The 24,651-nt window shown below is 36.4% G+C and overlaps 2 protein-coding genes across 2 annotated transcripts in view; both read left to right on the top strand.

Moving 5' to 3' along the window:
- The first annotated feature begins 757 nt into the window (after positions 1-757).
- On the top strand, positions 758-7,023 carry wu:fb74b10 (uncharacterized). The gene is made up of 3 exons (XM_051880875.1): positions 758-1,135; positions 4,727-4,896; positions 6,406-7,023. The coding sequence occupies exons 1-3, from the start codon at positions 979-981 to the stop codon at positions 6,895-6,897; spliced, it is 819 nt and encodes a 272-aa protein (XP_051736835.1). The 5' UTR covers positions 758-978; the 3' UTR covers positions 6,898-7,023.
- Positions 7,024-11,690: 4,667 nt separating this feature from the next.
- The window catches only part of zmp:0000001174 (retinoic acid-induced protein 2), a 19,786-nt gene continuing 6,825 nt past the window's right edge, over positions 11,691-24,651 (top strand). Inside the window, exon 1 of the mRNA XM_051879814.1 lies at positions 11,691-11,988. The gene's annotated coding sequence lies outside the window, so the exon portion shown is untranslated. The remainder of the gene's footprint in view (positions 11,989-24,651) is intronic.

Genomic DNA, 24,651 nt, shown 5'->3' with positions numbered 1-24,651 from the left:
TTACTTAAGCTGCACATTTATGTGTTACATTTTATAACACGTTTTGTGTGTTGAATTTAACTCAACATGTGTTGTCCCTGAGCACACTCAGAACATGTGTTAAAAATAACACATGTTGTGTTGTTTTCAACACATTTGTTTTAAGAGTGTAGGTCAGCATTTCAATATTAAAATGAAGTGCTATTTAATGTGTTTTTAGTAAAGGGAAAGACCCTGCTTAATGTTTAATTATGTATGACATAACTGGTGGTTTCTGTGGTTAACAGCAATTTTTCTTTGTGTGACTGTGAAATAACTGTTGTAACTGTTGCTCCTAATGCTCTGTAATTGTGCTAAAGCCAGTTATGAGTAATTTCTTAGGTGCTCAGTAAATTTGCATGATACAGTATTCACACATATGCGAGCAAGTGTTTTAGTATTAGTTTTAACTGAAGCAGATAAATCAGTTCCCGACAGAACATCATTTTCACAGTCTGCATTCGGTCATCAGTCTTGCCCCAATAAATCAGACAATCTCATCAACTCATAACCTACGCACAAGCACCTCTTCACCACAATAGTAACTATTAAAATTATGACTTAATTGTGACTTTTTAATATTATATTTATAATTTACCAAAGCATGATTTCATTTTAATGTTGTAGAAATGGGCTTCCATAGAAAACATGCATTTGATGAAGTGCTTTATTTAGTGTGTGTGTGTGTGTGTTAAACATGAGACTGGATTAATAGAAGGGTTCGAGACTCCACACACTCCAGTGTTGTAGGTGGCGGTATGTACTATTTACGACTGTTTGTAAGCCGCCATTACGCTATAAGGATATTCCCAGTCTTCCGAGCTATTAAACCGAGTCGTCGCGATTGTTTACGCGTCCATAGATTTGTGCGATTATGTTAATGAGGTCCGCGACTGGAAACTGACCGGTGACAAAGACTGGGACTTTACTGGTGAGACGCCAGAATAATCTACACTCGCGATGGCTGTGAAATCATGGACACGCCAAGCGGAGGAGACGCTGATCGAGCTGTGGCAGGAGTCTGCATGTCTGTACGATATATCTTCCGCCGATTACCACAATCGGGAAGAGAAGGACCGACGATGGAAAGAGGTTGCCGATGCGCTTCAAATGCCTGGTAAGTTTTTAGTCGAGTGTGTGAGCGCGAGAGAGAAAGAGCGCGAGCGACTGTAAACATTGATTTAACGTGACGCGAGACGTGAGAGCTATATGCTACTGCTGTGCTGAACGAGTCCTTGTGCAGTGTGTTTTAACCGTGCACGAACTAAATCTGGAGCTAGTTCGTTTAAACCTGCCTTTAACCTAATGGCAGAAGTGAGCTAATAAAATATACTGGAAAGATTCAGGTTAGAAGTGATTGTTTTTGTGCGTGTTGAGGGAGGGGCAATGAAATGGGCTACTGTTGCTACAAACTATGTGGGTTTCTGTGGGTTTCACCCTTACACAAAATAAGGTCTTAAATTAGAGCAGACAGTCTTAAATTCGTAAAGTTATGGCGTTAAATGTTGCATGCATTGCAAAAAAAAAATTGTGTCTTCCTCAGTGTTTTGTCCTGTTTTCCAATACAAATATCAAAACATCTTTGATGCATTTAGTTGAGATGCAGTTTTGAAAAATTGAATGAGAAAATTAATTGCTTAAAACAAGAACAGATATGTCAATTAGCTTCCCTTTGAATTAATTTTTTTTTTTTTTTTTTTTTTTTTTTTTTTTTCTGAGCCCGTCAACAGATATTTGTTTTGTAAGCAAAAACTCACTTCATTTTGATCAGTTTCACGGAAAATAAGACTTCATATTCTGTAATTTTGTATCTCCAATAAATATATAAATATAATACTATTTTATTTAACTATTATACAACATAAAAAAAAGAATACAAGCAATCTGGTGTAAAGAACGCTTTATTTATGTTATTACCCTAGATCTGGGATGCAACACTATTTTATTTTATTTTATTTATTTTTTTTAAATGAATTAAAAAATAATGGATGTCTGTTGGAAGTTGTATTTTCAAACTCTGAAGTGTTGCTAATGCGACTCATTCTGTTTCTTTTGTCAATTTATTCTTGGTCTTGAAAAGGTCTTGAAAAAGTCTTAAGTTTACATTCATAAAACCTGCAGAAACCCGATATTACCTCAAGATCAAGTTAATTCACAAATTTTGTACAGAATTATAGAACAGCAACAGCCTATATACGATTCCGCATATTCACAAATTAAATGACTTTGGTTGGAGTGAGATTTTAATGACATGGCTCATTGGGCTGAATATTGATATACCGACAATTTGAGGATCCAACAATTCATTTTTAATTTCATCACAATGCATTATACTAGATGCATTTTTGAGAAGCTGTCCTTAAGTTTACCTACTCCCCAAAAAAATGCATTGAATTAAAAAAAAAAACGTATTCATATTTATTTATTGTTTGGCAAAGGTGTACATGTTATAATACATAAAAAGTGGTTTATACAACATAAGCTTGTTTGTCCACTTGTAAAGCAGAAATAGTTTAAAATCAATAAATTAAGGAAAAAACAAAGGCAACAGATCAAAGGTTTAAGAAACATAATCAGTCCTGCAAATACAATAACATGATGTTACTGTCATTTATTTTTGCCTGTAGGGCCTAAATATAAAGGACTATATATAATAGGATCCCATCACAGTTACTGTTATGAAAATATAGTTGTGCTGTTTCACTGGCTGTTTGACAGACATGCATGATGTGCATTTTAAACTTGTAGTTCAGTTCGTTTATATACAGTAATGCCAGACTGTTGTGAAATGGAAGTATGCTCGTAATTGTAATGTAAGTTATGCAGTGGGAAAACAGTAAAGCACTCTGTTGGCACCTAATGCGATGAGGCTCAAATTAAACTCTAGTCCTTTTGAAGTTCAAGGCAAATTGGGTTGTGAACTTTTCTGTGGTTTGCTCTGTGGCGTCTGTCATTTTGAAATGTATCTTTTATCTTGCATACATGCACATATTCAACTAATCCACAATAGGGCTGCAACAAACGATTATTTTGATAATCGATTAATCTACCAATCGATTAATCGACTAATAATCGATTATTATACTGGTTAATCAGTATGCTTTGTTTGATTATTCCTACTTTACTAATAATTTAACTAATACTACTTTAACTAATAATTAAAACAAGGAAATCACTTAAGCTTTTGGAAGTGTATTTTTAATGAATTTGTTAAAAATGCTGTTAAAATGACATACTGTTTTTATTAAGGCTGGGAATTGTAATAACTTTTTAATAAGAGTAAAAATATGAATATGTAATATTGTGCAAAAATTTCTGAAAAATGCTCCTCTCTAGTTTTCTTCTTTTTTTTTTTTTTCTTTTTATGGTCACTGAATGGCTTTCCTGAGGTAAATGTAACATTTTGTGACATATTTGTTTGCAAGCTGTTTTATTGCGGTCTTTCTGCGATTGAAACTCTGATTAAGTGATTACATTAGAGATGGATTAATTTCAGTAAGTTGTACTGTATCTTTCAACATACTTTTTAATGTTCATTCATGTTTATGTCGTGCTGTAATAGCAGAAAAGAGGAAGAGATAATAGGTTCACGTGCCGCTTGACCTGAGGCGCTACAGCGATCTGTCACTCCACATTAAAGAGCACCAAAACCACATGTATTGTTTGAATCCCGTAGTAAAGTTGACAGAATTTAAAAGTTAAGACTTTGTTTTGTAACCTGATCTGTCTTATCTGTCGGCGCGCTGTCTGTGTCCTCTATGCTCTGCTATGTTTCACTGCGCGAGAAAATGGACGTGTGGCGAACAGTTTGAATGAGTTTGAATGAGAGTTGGTGACCCTGCATGACAGCATTTTTTGTAGTTATGCTAAGCATTATGTTTTATACTATGTTAAACTCCCACATTTTATGGGTTCGACTTTGTTTGCAGTATGCACTCCTCTTCTTGTCTCTTCTTCTATTGGATTCGATCCGGGAGGGCTGCATTACAGTATTGCGCTACAGCACCCCACTGGTCAAACGGCGTTATTGCAGGCCCTTCAAATAGATCATATGAGATCAAGACTATTCGACAACAAAAATATTTGTCGACAATTTTTTATTGTCGACGTTGTCGATAATGTCAACTAATCATTTCAGCCCTAATCCACAACAAAATTATCACCTGCCTGGCCTGTGACTCTGTGAAATTTATAGGCATTTTCCCCAGAAGATTTGTTTTTTGCAGTATTTTGGATTTAAACCCAGTGTTAATAGGGAACCTGATAAGGATTATTTGTGTTTTTCTAGTTGTGTTTTTCAATAAGAATAATAACTCGCCATTCAAGCAATTGCCGCACCCGAAATGCACTAATTCGAAAGCGAAAGTAAAATGCGCACGGGCTTTCATAACAGTGCATGTCTACTGGCGTGGAGTGTTTTCAGTTCATTCCTATAAAAGCTCAACTTCCAGAGGAATTAATTGAAAACACTCGCTCTGCTCCGCACCGCTATGAATGCCCATGCACATTTTACTTTTGCGTCGAATTAGCGATTTAAAAGTGAGGTGCAAAAGAGAGACCCACAATCCCGGTTTTGTCACACGTTGATTTACCAGTGGGAAAATTCTCACAGTCCCAATCCTACCGTCATGTTTCGTCATGTTCTCATACCAAATGTGGCAGCCCTGTAATTGCTATATTTAACTCTCTTTTTATTTCCTGCCCTCAGCTGAGGCGGTGGCGACCAGAGTGGCCTCTCTAAGGACTCAATATGCTCGACTAAGGAAGCCAAAACCAAGTGGGAGTGAGAAGAAGCCCCTCACGTTGAGGCAGCGATGGCTCCTGAGGGCCCTGGACTTCCTAAAGCCGCACATTGTTCATCGGCGAAACGAGAACCATGTATGTGTACAAACACATACATCACATCATGGAAATATTCAGCCGAAAATTCATTTTCTATTTCACCTGAAACAGTTTTTGAGGGCCGAAATTACTCGCGACGTTTAATTATCGCTTTTCCGATGGCGTGTTATGACTGTCAGTAGCTACTTTTACTTGAAAAACGTTTGTTTTAATCAGAATGAAATCAATTTTCCATACAACAACGTAACTCGCTGGTTAACTACCAGAGTACGATGTCTCGTTGAAGAAATCAACTATCTAGTCATGACTGTTGAAGTCCCAAAACAGTATTGTTGCAAATTTGTCGTCTATGTGGACGCTAGCGCTGGGTTGATGATAACAATTTCTCATTTTTAATTCAACTTTATTTTGAGGAACTGAGATCTTTTAGTCTATCACGCTAAGCTTGGTTACTTGAGAAATGAAACAGTCTCAATTTTCAAATTCTGTCTATTATCATGAAATTCTGACAATAAATGCGGTTTTGTCGCTTTTTAATGTACTGTGACAGATCACTGTAGCCGTCATTTGTAATTTCTTCCTATTTACTACTAATTATAGCATGAGATAAACATGAATGAACTACAGATGCACGAATAATCATTAAAAGATCGCAATCTTGTTTCAAACACCCACGCGATCTTATTCCTAAATGAGAACGATTTGCTCGTCTATTAAACCTTTGACGAAATAACACCAGAAAATTAAAATCTGCTGCTGAGCCAGAGAGAGCCGTTGTCATGTAGAGGTATGAAACATCACAGAAGTACTGGGATAAAAGTTTATAGTTCAGATATAAACACTGATGTCTACAGTAGTGATCATAATAGAGTAAATCACCTTTTGAAAGTATCTTGACTTTCCAAATCAAGACTTTATCAATTACATCGTTTCACCAGTAGATGGCGACAAGTGACTGTTAAAATACGTATTTCTGATTGAATCATTAATTTAAGAGATTAATTCAAAAACGCGGATTCATTTGTAATGAAACAAGTGAAGTCTTTATGTGCAAGCCATTGAATCATTCATTCAAACAGATTTTTTAGAAATAATTCAAACAAATTAATGTAAATATACTGCAGCAATTAATATTTTGTCAGAACCTCTAGTAAATTACATGTTTTGTCACGTAATGTTACAGTTACCTCAGAAAAGCCATTTAATGACCATAAACTCAATGGTTAGCTAGAAAAATGAACTCTAGAGAGCAGCATTTTGATAAATAAATGCACTATATTACTTATATTTTTCTCTAAATAATGAAGAATATAATGAAAAAATTAATAATGAAAAAAAGTTCTTACAGTCACCATTTAAATGAACGAAACTGAAGTAGAAACAGAATTATATCATTATCAGGTTTATATTAAATGTGCATTTTGAATTTTGGTTTCTTGCTAAATGAAAAACGTAATTTTCAGTAAAAAAAATATATAATTTTGGTGATTCATTAGACATCAACACCAAGTGAAATTTTGCTTTGTTTTCTTTTGCTTCTTGTAGCTCGGTTTGCCATCCTCTGAAAAATTGGAGGAGTCCGTAGACGAGTCGGATGAGATGATGCAAGAGACGGACAAAGACATTGACAGTTTCGACTCCATCAGCGTGTGTCTCTCCCCGATGCCCGGCACACCAGACACCGGTATTCCCGAGGAAACAGCCTCGTATTCGCTCTCGCCCCGGAGCACATCCGGCAAACGCAGACGCATCTCAGAATCAGACATCGAGCTTCAGAAGCTCGAGGTTTTGAAGCAGATGTCCGCCAAAGTCCTGGAGAACCCACCTGCAGACGCCGCGGCCGTGTTCGCCAGCCAGGTGGCGATGGAGTACCGACTGCTGAGCGACCCGGCCGTCCAGATGCGCGTGCGGAGGAAGATCATGGCTCTGCTCTACGAGGCACAAGATTCAGAAAGACATTGCCGGCAGTCAAAGAGACACAGTGAGAGGGAACTTAAAACCGAGGAGGACGTAACTTGGATTAACACTAATATATAAATGTTATCATGTTGTTGCAGTGTTCTTGTTACTACCCTGATTGTTTTCTACGTTGTATTGAACTATTTTTCTTAGTGGAAGCTTTGAGATAATCTACATGTAAGATAATAAAATAGTTTCAGTTCATTTCATGTCTGTGTGTTTTATTTTATGTAGCTGTATAATAACTGGGATAATGTACAGTGAACAACCCCTGACTATACTTTACCACTTTGACAACACATGACATGTAATGCCTTTGATTTGACTTGAAATACAGCTTCTCTCCAGCAGGGAGCAGCATCATATAACTGTACAGTTCAACTGCACATTCACTAAACATGAAATATATATATATATATATGTAAGTACATTAAATGTATTTATTATTATATATATAAAAAATGTTTTTACATTTATTAATGTAAAATTAACACTTTGAAATACCATTTCAAAAAACTTAAATTCAAAAACAAAAGTATTTACTAAAGATGATAAAATGCATAAAACCACACACACACACACACATTTTTTATATATATATATTAGAAACAATTACATTTTATATTCATATATATATATCATATATATATATATATATATATATATATATATATATATAACGTTTTAAAAATGTATTAATGTTAAATTAACACTGAAATACCATTAAAAACATATATATATATATATTCACTAAAGATGATAAAATGCATAAAACACACACACACACACACACACACATATATATATATATATATATATATATATATAATTAAACAATTATATTTAACATATATTTACTTAAATTAACATTATTTTTATATATATAAACCTTTTTTTAAATTTATTAATGTTAAATTAACACTTTGAAATACCATTAAATTCCCCCCCAAAATATTAGTATTAAACTACTGTATTCAATTTTTTATTTATTTATTTATTTTTATTTGTTTACCTGCATGTCATGTGACTGTTAATCATCATCAGTGGACTGTGAACATGCAAATTTGTTCTGAATTATTACAAATTATTGAAGTATGTAACTTATAATCTCAGGGGAACTTCAAGCAAATGTTTGGTCTGGCTGGCAAAAATATTTAATATTTATTTGAGTATTTATGGCTGGTATTTTAGGGTCTGCTGACAAAAATATTTGGGAATCCCTGGTCTAAACTATTATTACTACAAATAGTAAAATTAAACTGGAATAGAGACTAGTGCTTTTCATATGTAGATGCATTTCTTTTTTCTCCATAATTGTAACTAATGAGTCAGAAACCAATTTTGGATGATGAATGGCAGAAATAGTTCTACAAGGTTCTGTGGGCATAAATTACTGCATTTTATTTCCTACACTTTGGGTGGCGGGGAGAGAGATTTAATATTAGCAGAGTATTTAAATTATGCTATCATGCACATGATAATACAACTTTAAGTAGATGTAGAAAAACAAACTCAAAGATCAAACGCGAGTGACTGGATTCAGCTGGCTTTGCAGGAACTCTGATAACACTAAACCTTGGCGTGTACTTTCTGTTATTATAACTCGGCCCTGTTTGAGCTCATGGAACAAGAGCAGAGGAAACAGACCTCCCTCACGTTCTCCATTTGACTTCTGACAGCAGAAAACAGTCTCTCTTTCCTCTCTGTTGGTGAAGCTGCGCTGATCACTGCTGCGTCCAGCAGGGCTTTGATTTCTTCAGAACAGGCTTCGGATCTGCAGCCATCTTCCTGCCTCATGTTATCAGTGGACAGAACGGCTTCATGCTAAACATAGAGTGTTTACATAGAATATATATATATATATATATATATATATATATGCTACAATACTATATAAATTGTGACAACTAGCCCCGGTGAAACACAATATTAATGAATTCTGTAAAAATTTAACATCACAGAGATTTGTGCATCTGACAGGAAGTTGATGTTCTGAGAGGAAGTTTGCTGCTCCTTCATGCCTGCAGCACAACAGACGTCTCTCTCACTCACTCTCTCTCACTCTCTCTCTCTCTCTCTCTCTCTCTCTCTCTCTCTCTCTCTCTCGTGATGTCTGCTTCCATTAGGATGGGGGATGATGGGAAGGCGGGGTGACCTAAATTCACACTCTTTCAGTGCTGTGCATCATTACCGTCACAGGGAAAGATGTGACTTCCTGTTTTCTCCTGATTGTTCATTCTGTTTTCTCTTACATCTGCTCATTACGGAGCATTATGGAGCTCTCACCGCGCTCTTTTATAATGCTAGTCATTTACTGTTTCTCTGATTGAAATATTTTTCCTCTTTCATCTCCGAGCTCTTCTGCCTCTCATCCACTGTCTTTATCTTCATTTCTCTCTCAGTCCCTCACCCATGTGATCTTCACCTTTTTTGGTTATTATTGGTTCACTCTTCTTTCTGATGTTTCCTTACTGCAGCAAATAAAAAAATTAGCTAATAATATGTTATTATAATTATTATTATATTAAATTTTTACTTATAAATAAATAGGTAAATATTATTATTCATTTCTGCTTAACCTTATTTCTGTACTTTCAGTGTTTATTGTTACAAGAGGATAAAGGTTTTTCTGAAATCAAATAAATATAAAATATAAATACACACACACACACATATATATATATATACACACACACACATTTTATTATATATATGCACATATGTGTGTATATATAATATATTTAATAATATATATATATATATATATATAGTCACATTACAATGAAGATGATGATGATGCTGATCTAGTTGCAGCTAAAACATTTATTAAATCAATCAAAAGAACAGAATCTAAAACAAAAGTAAAACAAAACAGTGTGCATATACACATCCAACACAAGACACTGAACTGAAATACACAAGATAACGAACTCAACACAAAACAGATGTGCACTAATCAATCAAACAATGAATTACCATGACAACCAAACAAAACAGGAAGAAAACACAGTCCTTGAAAATAAAACCATAACACTGACATAACGTGACAAAATACATATATATATATATATATATATATATTTAATTTGTGTAAAATTTAAGATGAATTTAAAAAAGTGGAGAAGGAACAAAAAGAAGATGCCTTGCAATATATTTTTAGTAAAAAACAACGCAAAATACTGTTGCATGATAAGAAATGTTTGTTTTGGACCCTGGATATATCCACATATAACGGGTGTTTGTTTGTGCATCTACATCATCATAATGACGGTAAGTGAACTGTAGATTCTTGTCTAATCCTCACACAGTCCTCTGAGTGAAACGGACATGTGTGTGAGTGAGTCAGCGGCCTGCTGGTCATTAAGATCCATTAAACCTCCTCCTCCAGCAGATCCAGGCCTGCAGGCATGACCCGCGGCTGCTCGCGGCAGATAGAGCCCCCCCGGGACCCGCGGCTACTGACGGAGTCCTCAATGAAAGCTAATCCAGGATAAGCCTCGGGAACCCAAACCTCACCGATGTCAACATCTTCATCAGCCTGACCTGCTGTTATCAGCCTACTTCACTTACATTCATTATACAGCTGCTTTGTTAAATCCAACACTGAGAGGCATCATAGTTAAACTGTGGTGTTATTATGGTAACCGTCATGAAAGAAAGCACAAAAATGTAAAAATACAGATTTCTGGTGGAAACAATGTGCAATGAAAGGGATTTTCATATTATCTTCTGTTTTCAGACTCAAAAAGCAAGCAAAATTACCATTAACATGTCAATGTAAGAATATTACCATGTAATACCAAGTATTTTGTACATGCATCATAGTAATACCATGTTTTTGCACTATAATAGTTTTGAACAGTATCTTAATACCATGTTTTTGGACATTTTATGGTAATGCCATGGTTTTTGGAGAGATATACAGTATCTGCATCATAGTAGATGCATTTGTACATGCATCATAGTAATACCGTGTAATACCATGCATTATAGTAATACCATGTTTTTTGGGCATGCATCATCGTAATACCATGTTTTGTAGTCATGCATCATTGTAATACCACGTTTTTGAACGTGCACTATGATAATACCATGTTTTTTGGACATGAATCATAGTAATACCACGTTTTTGGACATGGATCATGGTAATACCATGTTTTTTGTACATGCATCATAGTAATACCATGTTTTTGGACATGCATCATCATAATACCATGTTTTTCCGACATTCATCATAGTAATACCATGTTTTTTGGACATGAATCATAGTAATACCATGTTTTTTGGACATGGATCATGGTAATACCATGTTTTTTGGACATGAATCATAGTAATACCATGTTTTTTGGACATGCATCATCATAATACCATGTTTTTTCAAAATTCATCATAGTAATACCATGTTTTTGGACATGCATCATAATAATACCATGTTTTTTAGTCATGCATCATAGTAGTACCATGTTTTTGTTCATGCATGACATGCACTATGATAATACCATGTTTTTGGACAGATATACAGTATCTTAATACCATGTTTTTATATGCATACATTATGTTAATACCATGTTTTTGTACATGCATCATAGTAATACCATGGGTTTTGGACAGATACCATCTTTTTTATTAATTTATCATGGATCATGGTAATACTATGGTATATCCCACAATGCCATGCTATTATCATTACTGTACCATGGTACACCTACAGTAGTTTTTGTAAGGGTAAATGTACTGAAAATGTACGTCCTAATTTAATTTACGATTCTACATTAGGATGGTGCCGTTTGGATGGTATAGGTGGAGAGAGAGACTGAGACTGCGTGGCTGAGAGAGAGAGAGAGAGACTGTGTGTGTGTGTGTGTGTGTGTGAGAGAGAGAGAGAGAGAGAGAGAGAGAGAGAGAGGATCCCAGCAGCTCTCCGGCTACAGACACGCGTCACAGACACATCGGTCGCTCTTTACGGTGAAACGCGCGACACAGGCCTGAATCCTCCACCGTAAACCGACACACACAGACGATCGTTATAAGAGGCACATGAGCAGCCAAACCTTTTCAGAGGAAACGAACGAGTGGCTAATGACAGCGACCGAGCGAGTGACCGGGAAGAAAACGAGGAAAATCCAGAAATAACGCGCGACTCCGGAGCGACATTATATTCATCCCGAGGTAACGTGTGATCCTTTAATATGTGTGGATGTATGATTGTAAATGCTCATTTACAGGCGGGTTTCAGTGCATTGGCTTGCATTGCTTTCTTCTCTTTATAAGATTATACAGTGTTATAATAATATGGTATATAATGTGTAAGCAATAATAGGGTGTCGTTGGATAGAGAAACAGACATGACACCCGATGTAAACCCGTCGGGCGGCCGCACAGGTGCTGCTCGGGCATCTCTCGTGGATTTAAAGGGATTTTAAACAGCTTACGGGCGTTAGTATATTCTTATACTCAATTACACCGCGTAGTGGGTTAAAAATAATGTGGATAAATATTACTTTGAAAGGTTTATGTGTCCCTGATCGACAGCGTTGTTAAAATAACAGGGATGATGCTGGTCTTAAAGGGACAGTTCACTTAAAATAAAAATAATGGCATTATTTACCCACCCTCATGACGTTACAAACCCCTTTGAGTTTTCTTTCTTCTGTGTAACACAAAAGCAGAAAATTAGCCGAATGTCATGGACGGTTTGTTCTGTATAATACAAGTGGATGGGGACTGGATCTGTCAAGGGCAAAAAGGACGAAAAAACAACAGTAAAGTACCCTATATATGTGTGTTTAAATCTCCCCATGCCATACTATAGCTTTGTGTGAGCAACAGACTGAAATTTACATGGAATCCTGCCATAATTCTCAAATGTTTCAGCATAAATGAGATTTTTAATTTTGGGTGTACTGTTCCTTTAATTTGTGTGCCTTGGGGATTTTGGGGTCAGATATGTTTCCAAATAGCTGATGGGTAACACAAGAACTCCCTAGTGAGGGATATTGGCATAATTAGATAGTTGTGGTGGTGACGGTACAAGCTCTTGATCTGGACATTTAAAAGTGTTTTGACATTTTGTGCATCAGTGTTAAGGGCAGAAATGCTTAAGAGAGAATTTAGACAGTGCTGTATTGAGTATTGTGTTTTTCTCACTACATGAGTGACAGAGGCATCTTACAAACACATTTAGTTCTAATAAAAGTGCACTGAACATCAAATCAATAACAGCTCTGCCAAGCTTCCTGAACAGCATAAAAATGCTGATTTTCAAAGACACGATTATGATATTACAGGCTCTGGTAATGTTGTTTCAGAATGACAAATGGACCTGCATTCTTGATGAGGCTGTGACATCATAATGGGGCTGTATGGTGTCCGTGGTAACCGTGGAACTCTAGAATTGTTTATGTCCTTGGTAACGTTCCGTCGATTCAGTTAATCAATGCTTCCTCACGGACTCACACGTGCACTTTTAAAAGCATTAGGTCACGTTTGCAGGCTTGAAAGCTTTAGGGGTCAAAGCGAGGTTGGGTTTTCTTGACCTTTGTGTGCACGCATTGGCAAATACAAAGAAAGACCAGCCATCGTAAGTTCATTAAACTGGCCTGAAGGGCAGTCGTTACCCCATCAGTGTTCACACATGAGCACCTGTCAACACACACTTCACGCTCTTCAACCGATTAGCATGCAATAATATATAGTGTACATCATAAGGACAACATTTGGTCAAATTTTCATAATTTTGAAATTAGAATTTTTCATGTCCAGCCTAGGAAAATTGACATCTTCACCCTTAAATGTTATTAAATATGTTGTAAGAATATTGCAGTCAATTGTTTTATTTGTGATGATAATGCAATGAATCATGCCAACATCATTTTCGCCCCAGCTGTCATACAAAGAAATTATGAACATGCAAAAACCAATCAAATATTAATAACTGATTATGATGTAGTCAATACATGCTTTTTCTATGTATTTCTTTTTATTTTGCATAGTAAAATAAAACTGTAGCTGTAGTTTGTCTTTTTTGCCAAATAATTTTGTCACATAAATACATTAACAAAGTTTAGTTTTTTCTTCCCTCATATATAAAATATTTAAAATATATAATATTTTCCTCATATTTTGACAGTTTAATTGAACTTGTAGGGCCATTAATATCACTTTTGCCCACTACATATATATTATATTATATTATATTCTACATATTTATTCATATTTATATATATATGGAAAATTCACAATATATTCACAATGATTTTGCTTGCAATGGAAAATTAAGCAAAATTCTGAATATTGAAATGATTGTAATGCATTTATTTTACCATTAAGTTTCCAAGCGTGACATATATTATATTATATTATGTGTGTGTGTGTGTGTGTGTATATATATAGAAAGATGTTTTAGAAAAATATAGGCTAGATAAAAAATATTACTTTTTTATTTCTGTTATATTTGTGCAGTTAAACTAAATTAAAATTATTTAATATCATGTTAATTTAGTGGGGGGAAAAAAACAATTATTTGATAAATTGAACTAGATTTTACTGTATTTGACTTGCATTGAGCATATTGACTAGTAGCTACTAATCAACCATTGAGCTTTTTTGTATTGTCAAAAGAGCAAATCTAACTTTTTTCAGCTGTATTTCCCAGCCATACTGTACATATTTGCTAAACCACAGTGAACACTCCTAGAGAGAGAGCAGAGGTTTGTAGGTTCAGAGACGATCCGTGTAATTCCCGACTAGTTGGCTAATCTTATTTCAGGCCTGAAGCCACGAGCGAGTGTCTCAGGAATGTCGTGTGTCGCCGGCGTCAGACTCGCGGTCCCCCCGTCTTTTGGCTTGGATCTTTAAAGTGCAGGAGGAGGAGCATCACGTGTGTCAGTGAAAGAATGCTGTCGGGTGAACCACCACAAATCATCACCAAAACATTCAGATGCAGATCTGTCTGTTAAACCGCTGAAACAGGCTGTTATACTGATCAAACTGAGATTTCATCAGTTTTAGACCTGTATATTAATGATCCATAGTGAGAAAAACATGTAATGTAAATCTCATATAATTCATTTCTCATTACTGAAGTGTTTCTTTGTCCTTAATGTCAGTCGCAGAATAAATTAATCTCTATATAAATCAATCTCTCTCTATAAATATAAATAGCTGTACTCTCTAGCCTGTTTCTGCCAGGTGTCTCTGTCACACTCTCCTCCGGCTGCTGGACTCAGATCTGTGTTCAGCATCACACTGAGCAACAGTAACAGTGGTTGCTAGGGCATTGCTCTGTGGTTGTTAAGGTGTTCAGAGCATGTTGCAGTTTTAAGCATGTTGCTGTAAAGTTAATAAGATCATCTGGGTGGTTGCTAGGGTGTTTTAGGTGGTTGCTAGGGCATTGCTAATGCAGTTGCTAAGGTCTTCCTCCGGGTGGTTGCTAGGGTATTGCTATGCAGTTGCTAAGGTGTTCAGAGTGTTTTAAGAATGTTGCATTGGAGTTAATAAGATCGTCTGGGTGGTTGCTAGGGTGTTTTAGGTGGTTGCTAGGGCATTGCTAATGCAGTTGCTAAGGTCTTTCTTCCAGGTGGTTGCCAGGGTGTTCAGAGTGGTTGCTAGGGCATTGCTAATGCAGTTGCTAAGGTCTTTCTTCCAGGTGGTTGCCAGGGTGTTCAGAGTGGTTGCTAGGGTATTGCTATGCAGTTGCTAAGGTGTTCAGAGTGTTTTAAGAATGTTGCTTTGGAGTTAATAAGATCGTCTGGGTGGTTGCTAGGGCATTTTGGGTGGTTACTAGTGAATTGCTAATGCAGTTGCTAAGGTCTTTCTTCCAGGTCGTTGCCAGGGTGTTCAGAGTGGTTGCTAGGGCATTGTTAATGCAGTTGCTAAGATGTTCAGAGTGTTTTAAGCATGTTGCTATGAAGTTAATTAGATTGTCTGGGTGGTTGCTAGGCTGTTTTTGGTGGTTGCTAGGGCATTGCTAATGCAGTTGCTAAGGTCTTCCTCTGGATGGTTGCTAGGGTATTGCTATGCAGTTGCTAAGGTGTTCAGAGTGTTTTAAGCATGTTGCTATAAAGTTAATAAGATCATCTGAGTGGTTGCTATGGTGTTTTGGGTGGTTTCTAGGGAATTGCTAATGCAGTTGCTAAGGTCTTCCTCTGGATGGTTGCTAGGAAATTGCTAATGCAGTTGCTAAGGTCTTCCTCTGGATGGTTGCTAGAGTATTGCTATGCAGTTGCAAAGGTGTTTAGAGTGTTTTTAGCATGTTGCTATGAAGTTAAGATTGTCTGGGTGGTTGCTGGGGTGTTTTAAGTGGTTGCTAGGGCATTGCTAATGCAGTTGCTAAGGTCTTTCTTCCAGGTGGTTGCCAGGGTGTTCAGAGTGGTTGCTAGGGCATTGCTAATGCAGTTGCTAAGGTCTTTTTTCCAGGTGGTTGCCAGGGTGTTCAGAGTGGTTGCTAGGGCATTGCTAATGCAGTTGCTAAGGTCTTTCTTCCAGGTGGTTGCCAGGGTGTTCAGAGTGGTTGCTAGGGCATTGCTAATGCAGTTGCTAAGATGTTCAGAGTGTTTTAAGCATGTTGCTATGAAGAAGCTCTGGGTGGTTGCTAGGGCATTGCTATGCAGTTGCTAAGATGTTCAGAGTGTTTTAAGCATGTTGCTATGAAGAAGATCTGGGTGGTTGCTAGGGCATTGCTATGCAGTTGCTAAGATGTTCAGAGCATTTTAAACATGTTGCTGTGAAGTTACTAAGGTTCTCTAAGTTGTTACTATGGTGTTCTGGGTGGTTGCTAGGACACTGATATGCTGTTACTAAGGTGTTCAGAATCTGTTGCTATTAAGATCATCTGAGAGGTTGCTAGGGCGTTGCTATGTGGTTGCTAAGGTCTTCTGAATGGTCTCTAATGCCTTGTAGGTGTTCAGTGTTTGTCAAACACTCCGCTTTCCCTAGTATGTGGTCAATCTAAATCTGAGATACTGTACAGGCCCAGAGCTACTAACACCATCCACTTACATCCCTTCCTGGGACGTTTCATCTCGCATCACCTGACACCTGATACAGTACAGATGCATTTGATTCGATTAAAAGTGTTCTGTCATGTCCATTTCATGTCTTCTTGCTAGCGAGGTGCTCTCATTGTTTCCTGTATAGATTCTGCTATGGGCCTCTGACCCTGTTGTCATAACAGCAGGCTTGAGTTACCGTGCATGAGGCCCGTTTACTGTTAATGATAATGGATGTATAGGGACGAGCTATCTGCTGTCTGCCCCACACAGATCACATTACCTCATATTTAATTAAAACGCCCCTCCAGTTGAACCTATTTATAGCATCTGCCACCACAGTCCACTGGTGGCGCATCCCACTGAACCACTGATCTGAGACCAGAGGTTTTTTTATGTGTTTTATGCGTGCTGAAGTAAGATCAGTCATTTTTTACATACAATTTTACCTTTAAATTAGAGAAGCACCGATGTATCCAAAAGCACCGAAAGCAGTTATTTTCACTATTGGCCATTAGGCTTGCTGTGATAGTCGGTGTTACCAGTGTTCAGCCGCAACACCGCCCCCACTGTCGTTTAGATTTTTTACAGTAATAAAAATTATTTAGTTCAGTTAGAGAACAGACACGATTAAAAACTGAACGTGTCTGCTCAATGCAGCGTGAGCCGAATGAGAGTCGCAGCACAGATCAGCAGCAGGAGTCAGATCTCATTTATCAAGAGAGTGAGGAGCTGACTGACAAGACGATGGCGGGAGATTTGGTTTCAAAGCGAAATGTAAAAGCACCTATTTGGCAATATTTTGGATTTAAACCCAATGCTAATGACAACCTGCAAATGATTAGTTGTGTTTTTCTAGTTGATGTGTTTTTCATTAAGAATAATAATGAACCCAACATTCAAGCAATTGCTGTCCTCGAATTGGTGCTAAAGTAAAATGTGCATGGCCGCATGGGCATTCATAATGGGGTGTGTCCACTGGCGTGAAACTCCTGGATCAAGTGTGCCGCTCATGTCCTAAAAAGTGAAGACAAACATTTTGATCGCCCCCTGGTGGCTGGCTGCAGTATAGGTCATAAAGCATGCCCTCTCCATGTAATTGAATGGGACGTTAGCCAAGCTTAAAAATCCAGTTACGCCTCACATTATTGTTTACGAAGATGGTTTGTCATTTTAGGTAGTTTTTGTCCATGCTGATGTGTGTTCAAGTGTTCGTTTTTCTAATAAGTTTGACTTTAGATAGTTATTTGACGTCCTTTTTTCCATGACTAATAAAGGTGATGATACACTGGGCAACTTTTTGAGCAATGTTGCCAAGCAATGTTACCGAGCGATATTGCTTGGGAACTTTCCCATTAAGAATGGGCAACAAATTTCGATCTAAAGTATCCAGATAGAAATTTGATGCCCATTCTCAATGGGAAAGTGCCCAAGCAACATTGCAAAAAGTTGCCCCATGTATCATCACCTTAAGACGAGATGTTAACAAGACGACACCAACGTTATTAAACGAGAACTGTAACTATATCAGTGCGCAATATCGTTGACGAAAAAAGACAACACTAAAATGTTAACAACTTTACCAAAATCTCTTTGTTTTTGTTGAATAAAAAGAGGAGACAAAATATTACAGACTGTTTTTATTAAGCTTCTGTAAGCTTTCATACTTGTGGTTACCAGATGACAAGGTTTTAAATCCCTCAATCAGAGCTTTTAGAAGGATACATTTTCTGCCTGGTGGTTATAGCTAAACTTATAGCTATATAGTTTTAATTTTGAGTAAAATATTTGTGATTATCAATTTAATCATTATGCAGCATGACAAAAATGTAACTAGTTTTCATTGACTAAAACTAGAGTAAAATGCCCAGACATTTAGTCGATTAAAACTTGTCTAAACAAAAGCATGACAAGGTTGACTAAATATGATAAACTAACAAAAAGTACATTTTAAAGTACAATGATAAAGATATAGTTCTAAAAATCATTCTAAATATAGAAGTGTCCACATCACAGCTATAACGATAACAATATAGAGAAACGATATTGTTGGGATCACTTTCAGAATGAATTTTTTCCAGCTATTGAATGATAAAACACTGACAGCCAATCAGGATCCATTAATTTAAGGGTCCGCGCATTTAAAATGGCAGATGACATTGCGGAGAAGTTATTTGCCGAGGTCCAGAAAAATCCACCACTGTTTGACGAGTCCCCCTTTTCGAGGATACTTTAAAGAAAATGGATATATGGAAAACAATCGGGTCATACCCTTCGGAATAAATGGTGAGAAGTATTAACGGTGAGATTATTATGCCAAGCTAGCAAACAGTGTAAAATAAAATTACCTCAGGTATCAGAGCTAGTTTCGACAACATTGTCTTACTTCCTTGGAATTTGCAGTTGCACAGACTACTGCACAGACTCGTGCTCCAAATGACGTAATCAGTGCAATATGTCAATGGTTATTACTGGGATATTTTGCCATTTTTCTCTAGTGGAAAGAAAGTGACTGTGCCTTTGTCCACCCACTCTTCTCTGTAATCTTCCTCTCGCGTCTGTCTGTCTCGGGCCGTGCTGGGCCGTGCCGCATGGACACAGAGCTCCACACAAACACACCATTCATGGACTGATAAGATCCACACGTGCAGCGGTGACCCTGAAGCGGGCAGAACCAGCAGGTGGTGCGGGTCCAGATTCCACCAGAGCGATTACAGCGCTGATGTCATGAAGGGAGCTGTAGAACCATTAAAGCAGAACGTCCAGCAGCATCTGGTTCTAGATTAAAATAATACACACTGGAGACTATTTGGGTCCTGTTTGATTTAATGCCTAGTGATCTGCCCTGCTGCCTGCTGAATATGTTCTACTAAAACAAGAAAAACACCAAAACATGATGCAGCAAAGCTTTGTTGCTGTAATACATGCTCAGAATAGCTGACCTGGGGTCAGGTCCTTGTGTAAACACCATTTAATTAAATTGTGTGTATGTGAAAAGTACTACAGTTTCCATGTCGCTTAACTATATTCTGTCCTCCATTGTAACATGAAAAAACATGGAAACTTAAATGGTTTTAGATCAATCATGACTGTGGAATCCTAGACAAACCTGTTGGTAGATTTTTTTTTATTGCCTTTAAATGAGAGGAGACTTTGTACGGAGATAATTGTCAGTAGGCATTAAAGGGATAGTTCACCCAAAAATTAAAATTATCCCATTATTTACTCACCCTCAAGCCATCCTAGGTGTATATGTCTCTCTTCTTTCAGACGAACACAATCAGAGATATATCTAAAAATATCCTCGCTCTTCCAAGCTTTATAATAGTAGTGAATGGGGGGTGAGATTTTGAAGCCCAAAAAAACGCATCCATCCATCATAAAAATAATCCATACGACTCCAGGGGGTTAATAAAGGCCTTCTGAAGTGAACCGATGCGCTTTTGTAAGAAAAATATTAATATTTAAAACTTTATTAACTATAATAACTAGCTTCCGGCAGATGGCTGTACGCATCGATTTGCGGTGGAAGAGTGACCTCTGACCCGACAAATGACGCAATGATGAACGCGGAAGCGCAGAGGATAGAGCAAAACAAAACACCGGTCACGAATTAGAAGTCTAAAACGAGAAATTTTAAAGAGAAATATCGAAGAATTTCGATATAAGAGAAGAGGAGCTTGAGTTTGTTGTACAGCCCTATTTGTTTAAACCACGAGAGGCGTCTAAACTTACGATACTCCAACATCCTACGTCATACATCGCGTCACGGTTATTAACTCCCTGGAGCCATGTGAATTACTTTTATGATGGATGGATGCATTTTTTAGGCTTCAAAATCTCGCCCCCCATTCACTACCATTATAAAGTTTGGAAGAGCCAGGATATTGTTAAATATATCTCCGATTGTGTTCGTCTCAAAGAAGATACTAATATACACCAGGGTGAGTAAATCATGGGAAAATTTTCATTTTTGGGTGAACTATCCCTTTAAGTGCGCACTACACACACACACACACTGCTCTTATTAGAGCATCTTCTGCGAGTGTGTTTGAGGGGTGTTGGATGCACCACATGTGCTGTAGATCTGCGATGTAAGAGGCACCCAGAGGCAATTCTGCCTGCGTTCTTCTTCTTCCCAGGCTTATTTCAGCCTTCCTGAAACACTTCCCAACCCATAAATCCCTTAGAAGTCTCAGTCCCCGGGCATGAGACGGCTGACCACGTCACACATGGATGCTATTTTATTACGGGAAGACCCCACTGGAGCGCTGACAAAGGTAGACCCTTTATGGATCTTTGTATGGATGTGATCACAATGTATATCAACCAAAGAAAGGGTTTGGATTTCAAATGGTTAATCTTGGCAAGCATCACTATTATTACGGCTGCCTTGGTACTGGAGGGGCGCCAACACTGATCACTGATCCATACTTATTCAACTTTGGCTAAACTTCTTTTCTAAGCAATTGGCTTAGAAAATTGGCTTGTGGATGAAAAAATAGCCATAAAATCCCATAGACTTGCATTGATGGAGGTATCCAAGCCACATCTACAGGCCATATTTGTGCTAATAGTTTGCTATCTAAATGAAGGTTCATTCTGTGATGTAGACCTCAGAGACTTGTTAAGCTAGTGGAAACCTAACTCGGCTAATATCCTTACCAGATAAGATAACTAGGCTGCATGTGAGATCAGGTTGGTGGCGGATTCGAGAATCATTTCTGGGGGGCAAAATGGCAGCTTCGGCACGCAACACAGGAGATGGATTTATTAGCCCTGCGGTTGGCATGACAACAGCGGCCTGTGGATGGAATAGAAGATTGTTGCTAAATTGTTCCATCTGTTCCATTTTCCAGTTGTAGTTGCCCGGGGATTTGTCTTCTATTATCTGATAGATGAACTCCAGGATAGATTCCTCTTCATGAAACCATGTTATCATATCACGTCCGCAGCGAACCAAAGCGCCAGTTATTTGAGTAGCCGATGTCTTACACTGTGTCCCATTTTAGTCAATGGAGGTCAATCTACACTGGAAGTGCCTGTTGGATTGTGACACCTTTATTATTATTTGTAATATTAAAAATTATATATAAAATGTTTTTATTTATTTATTTGCAAATATATGCAAATAAATAAATAAAATATGCAAATATATATATGTATTTGCAAATATATATATGTATTTATGCATAAATATTTATTATTCATTTAATACATTTATATATATAAATTATATTTATATAATTTATTACAAATGATACTGATACTTTTATTTATTTATTTATTTATGTACAAATATGTATAAATAATCTTTATGTATTTATTTATACATAAATATCTATTATTAAATTAATAAATATTAAATAAAATATCTATCGATTTAATTTTTATATATAAAATATTTAATAAATTGTGTGTTCATATATATATATATATATATATATATATATATATATATATATATGTTAGTATTATTTGTAATACTTTATATATAAACTTTATTTTTTATATAATTTACTATATATATATATATATATATATATATATATATATGAAATAAAGTTTATATATGAAGTATTACAAATAATACTAATTTTTATTAATATAACTGCACTGTAAAAAGTAATATGCTATATCTACTCCATAAAATTTTGGCAACAGATTACAAGCAATATTATTAATTCAGTTAAGCAAATAGAATTGAGTTAGAATTAATCAAATTAATTCCTTAAATGTCAACCAAAACGAGTAACATTTAAGTAAAATTTAAACAAAAATAACAGACAGACGTCAAAGATGAATTAAGAACTCTTTATTTTTTTATTGCCAACATTGAAGACACCTGATGATAACAAGTAGAATCACTGAAGGAAAGAGAAACACATGAATTAACAGAGGTTTAGATGTTGATGTTGATTTTATTGAAAATGTTTGATCACCATTATGGTGATCAGTGTTTCATTTAGTTGGGAAGTTTGACTCAAATTTGCTTTTTATGTCAGTTTGTGGTTTTTGTAAAGTTGTTTGCTAATTTTACCCATTTTAAATGGTTGATTTTTAAGGAATTAATTTGATTAATTCTAACTAAATTCTTATATGTCGAATTTAATTAATAATATTGCTTGTATTCTGTTGGCACAATTTTATTGAGTAGAGAGAGCATATTACTTTTTACAGTGTGGTATATTTTTTTATTATGACTTCTAATACATATAATAACCAGTTAACAAAAAGTAAACTAAAATAACTCATTTAAAGTGAGTTTTATACCAGTGAATTTCCAAGTAGGATTTTATTTTAATTTTAGTATTGCTGAATTCTAACCTCGAGCTCATAGCAGATTTGTCCATGTTAGTGAACATTCGATGCTTCCCGTCTAGACAGTGTTAATCATCACATTCCAGATCAGACCAGCATCAAAGCTCAAAATTCACTTCACTTGATCTGTAGGAAACACTTCCAGTAAACATCATCATTGCAATTCAAAGTTTCACATCTGTTTCTGTCGTTTTTGCTTTTTCGTTTGCCAGCCACGTGCTTTTGTACTGACAGCTAAAGTTAGTCATATCCTAAAATATTCATTAAGACATCTTGCTTGTGATGTTATATCCAGGACAGGTCGTGTTTAAAAGGGAAAAAAGAGAAATATTTTTTATGCATATCAATTTTTGTTTTGGGGTTTTGGGATTTCGTTGATAGTTTTCACTTTTTCATTGTATATAGCATCACAACAACATACTTAATTTAGCTTTAACAGCTCAGCAAACTGAATCTACAATCACATGAGAGCAATTTTCCAAGGTTTTGTTGTTGCATGACCTTTGAGATGCTGCAACAGCAGATGGTGCGTTTGGTGGCTCTTTTATCTGTATTCTTAGGTTACTGTAATGTTTTTAGCTGATTAAGTGTAGAGATCTAACCGATCTCACCTGCTGCTGTGAACACACACACACACACACACAAACACACACACACACACACACACACACTTGTGCTTTTGTAATGCTGTTTGCATTAACCATCTCACACTGCAGGAATCTGTCGGCCCATCTGGAACGCAGTATCTCGGAAACAAATCATACAGAGGGTCTGGCGACCCACCTTGTTGGCTTTCCAATGGTAGATTGTAATTTATCGACTTTTATCCCAGCTCAGGATTTATTTCCAAATTTTTGGCTGTTCCTCTCAAAGTTTGTAATTGGGTAGCATTTGAAGCATGTGCTTGTTTTCCAAAGACTTCAACAAATGCACTGTTTTGAGCCAAGTTACGTCACTCGGCGCCTTTGGCATGGAGAATACGACTAAGACTAATGTTAACTTACAAATTTTTTCATAAACTTTATTTAGTTTTCTAATAAGGCATACACTTCAAGCATGAGAACAGCAAGGAGAACAACAGTACGGTACAATCAATCAAATGTACACAAAAAAAATAATGTAAAACTCGTCAAAGATACATATCCCTATAGCACACAAGACCAGTATGAAGTGATCATTCCCAGCTGGTCTTATGTAGGCTTCCAAATTTTCTGAAATCTGACTCATTGTTTGCAATAAATCATATTCTCTTTATATGTAATACCATTCAAAAGTTTGAACTGTAGTGTATAATGTTCATCAGCGCACCTAACCACACTTATATGTTTAAATCTACAAGTGGTGTGTAGTCAAGACTAGTGTTGTCACAATACTGGAATTTTCAACTTTGACACGATACCTTACAAATTTTTACCATTTTTGATAGGCTTTATTTGAATCGTTTAATTACATTTACATAAAAAAGACAAGTAAACGGTCAGTAATAAAATAACCAGTAAACAAATTGCAAATGATAAGAATC

This window comes from Ctenopharyngodon idella, chromosome 22 (genome assembly GCF_019924925.1).
Source record: "Ctenopharyngodon idella isolate HZGC_01 chromosome 22, HZGC01, whole genome shotgun sequence".
Classification (NCBI taxonomy): Eukaryota; Metazoa; Chordata; class Actinopteri; order Cypriniformes; family Xenocyprididae; genus Ctenopharyngodon; species Ctenopharyngodon idella.
Note: the sequence above shows the minus strand (reverse complement) of the source record. Positions and strands in the feature narration are given on the sequence as shown.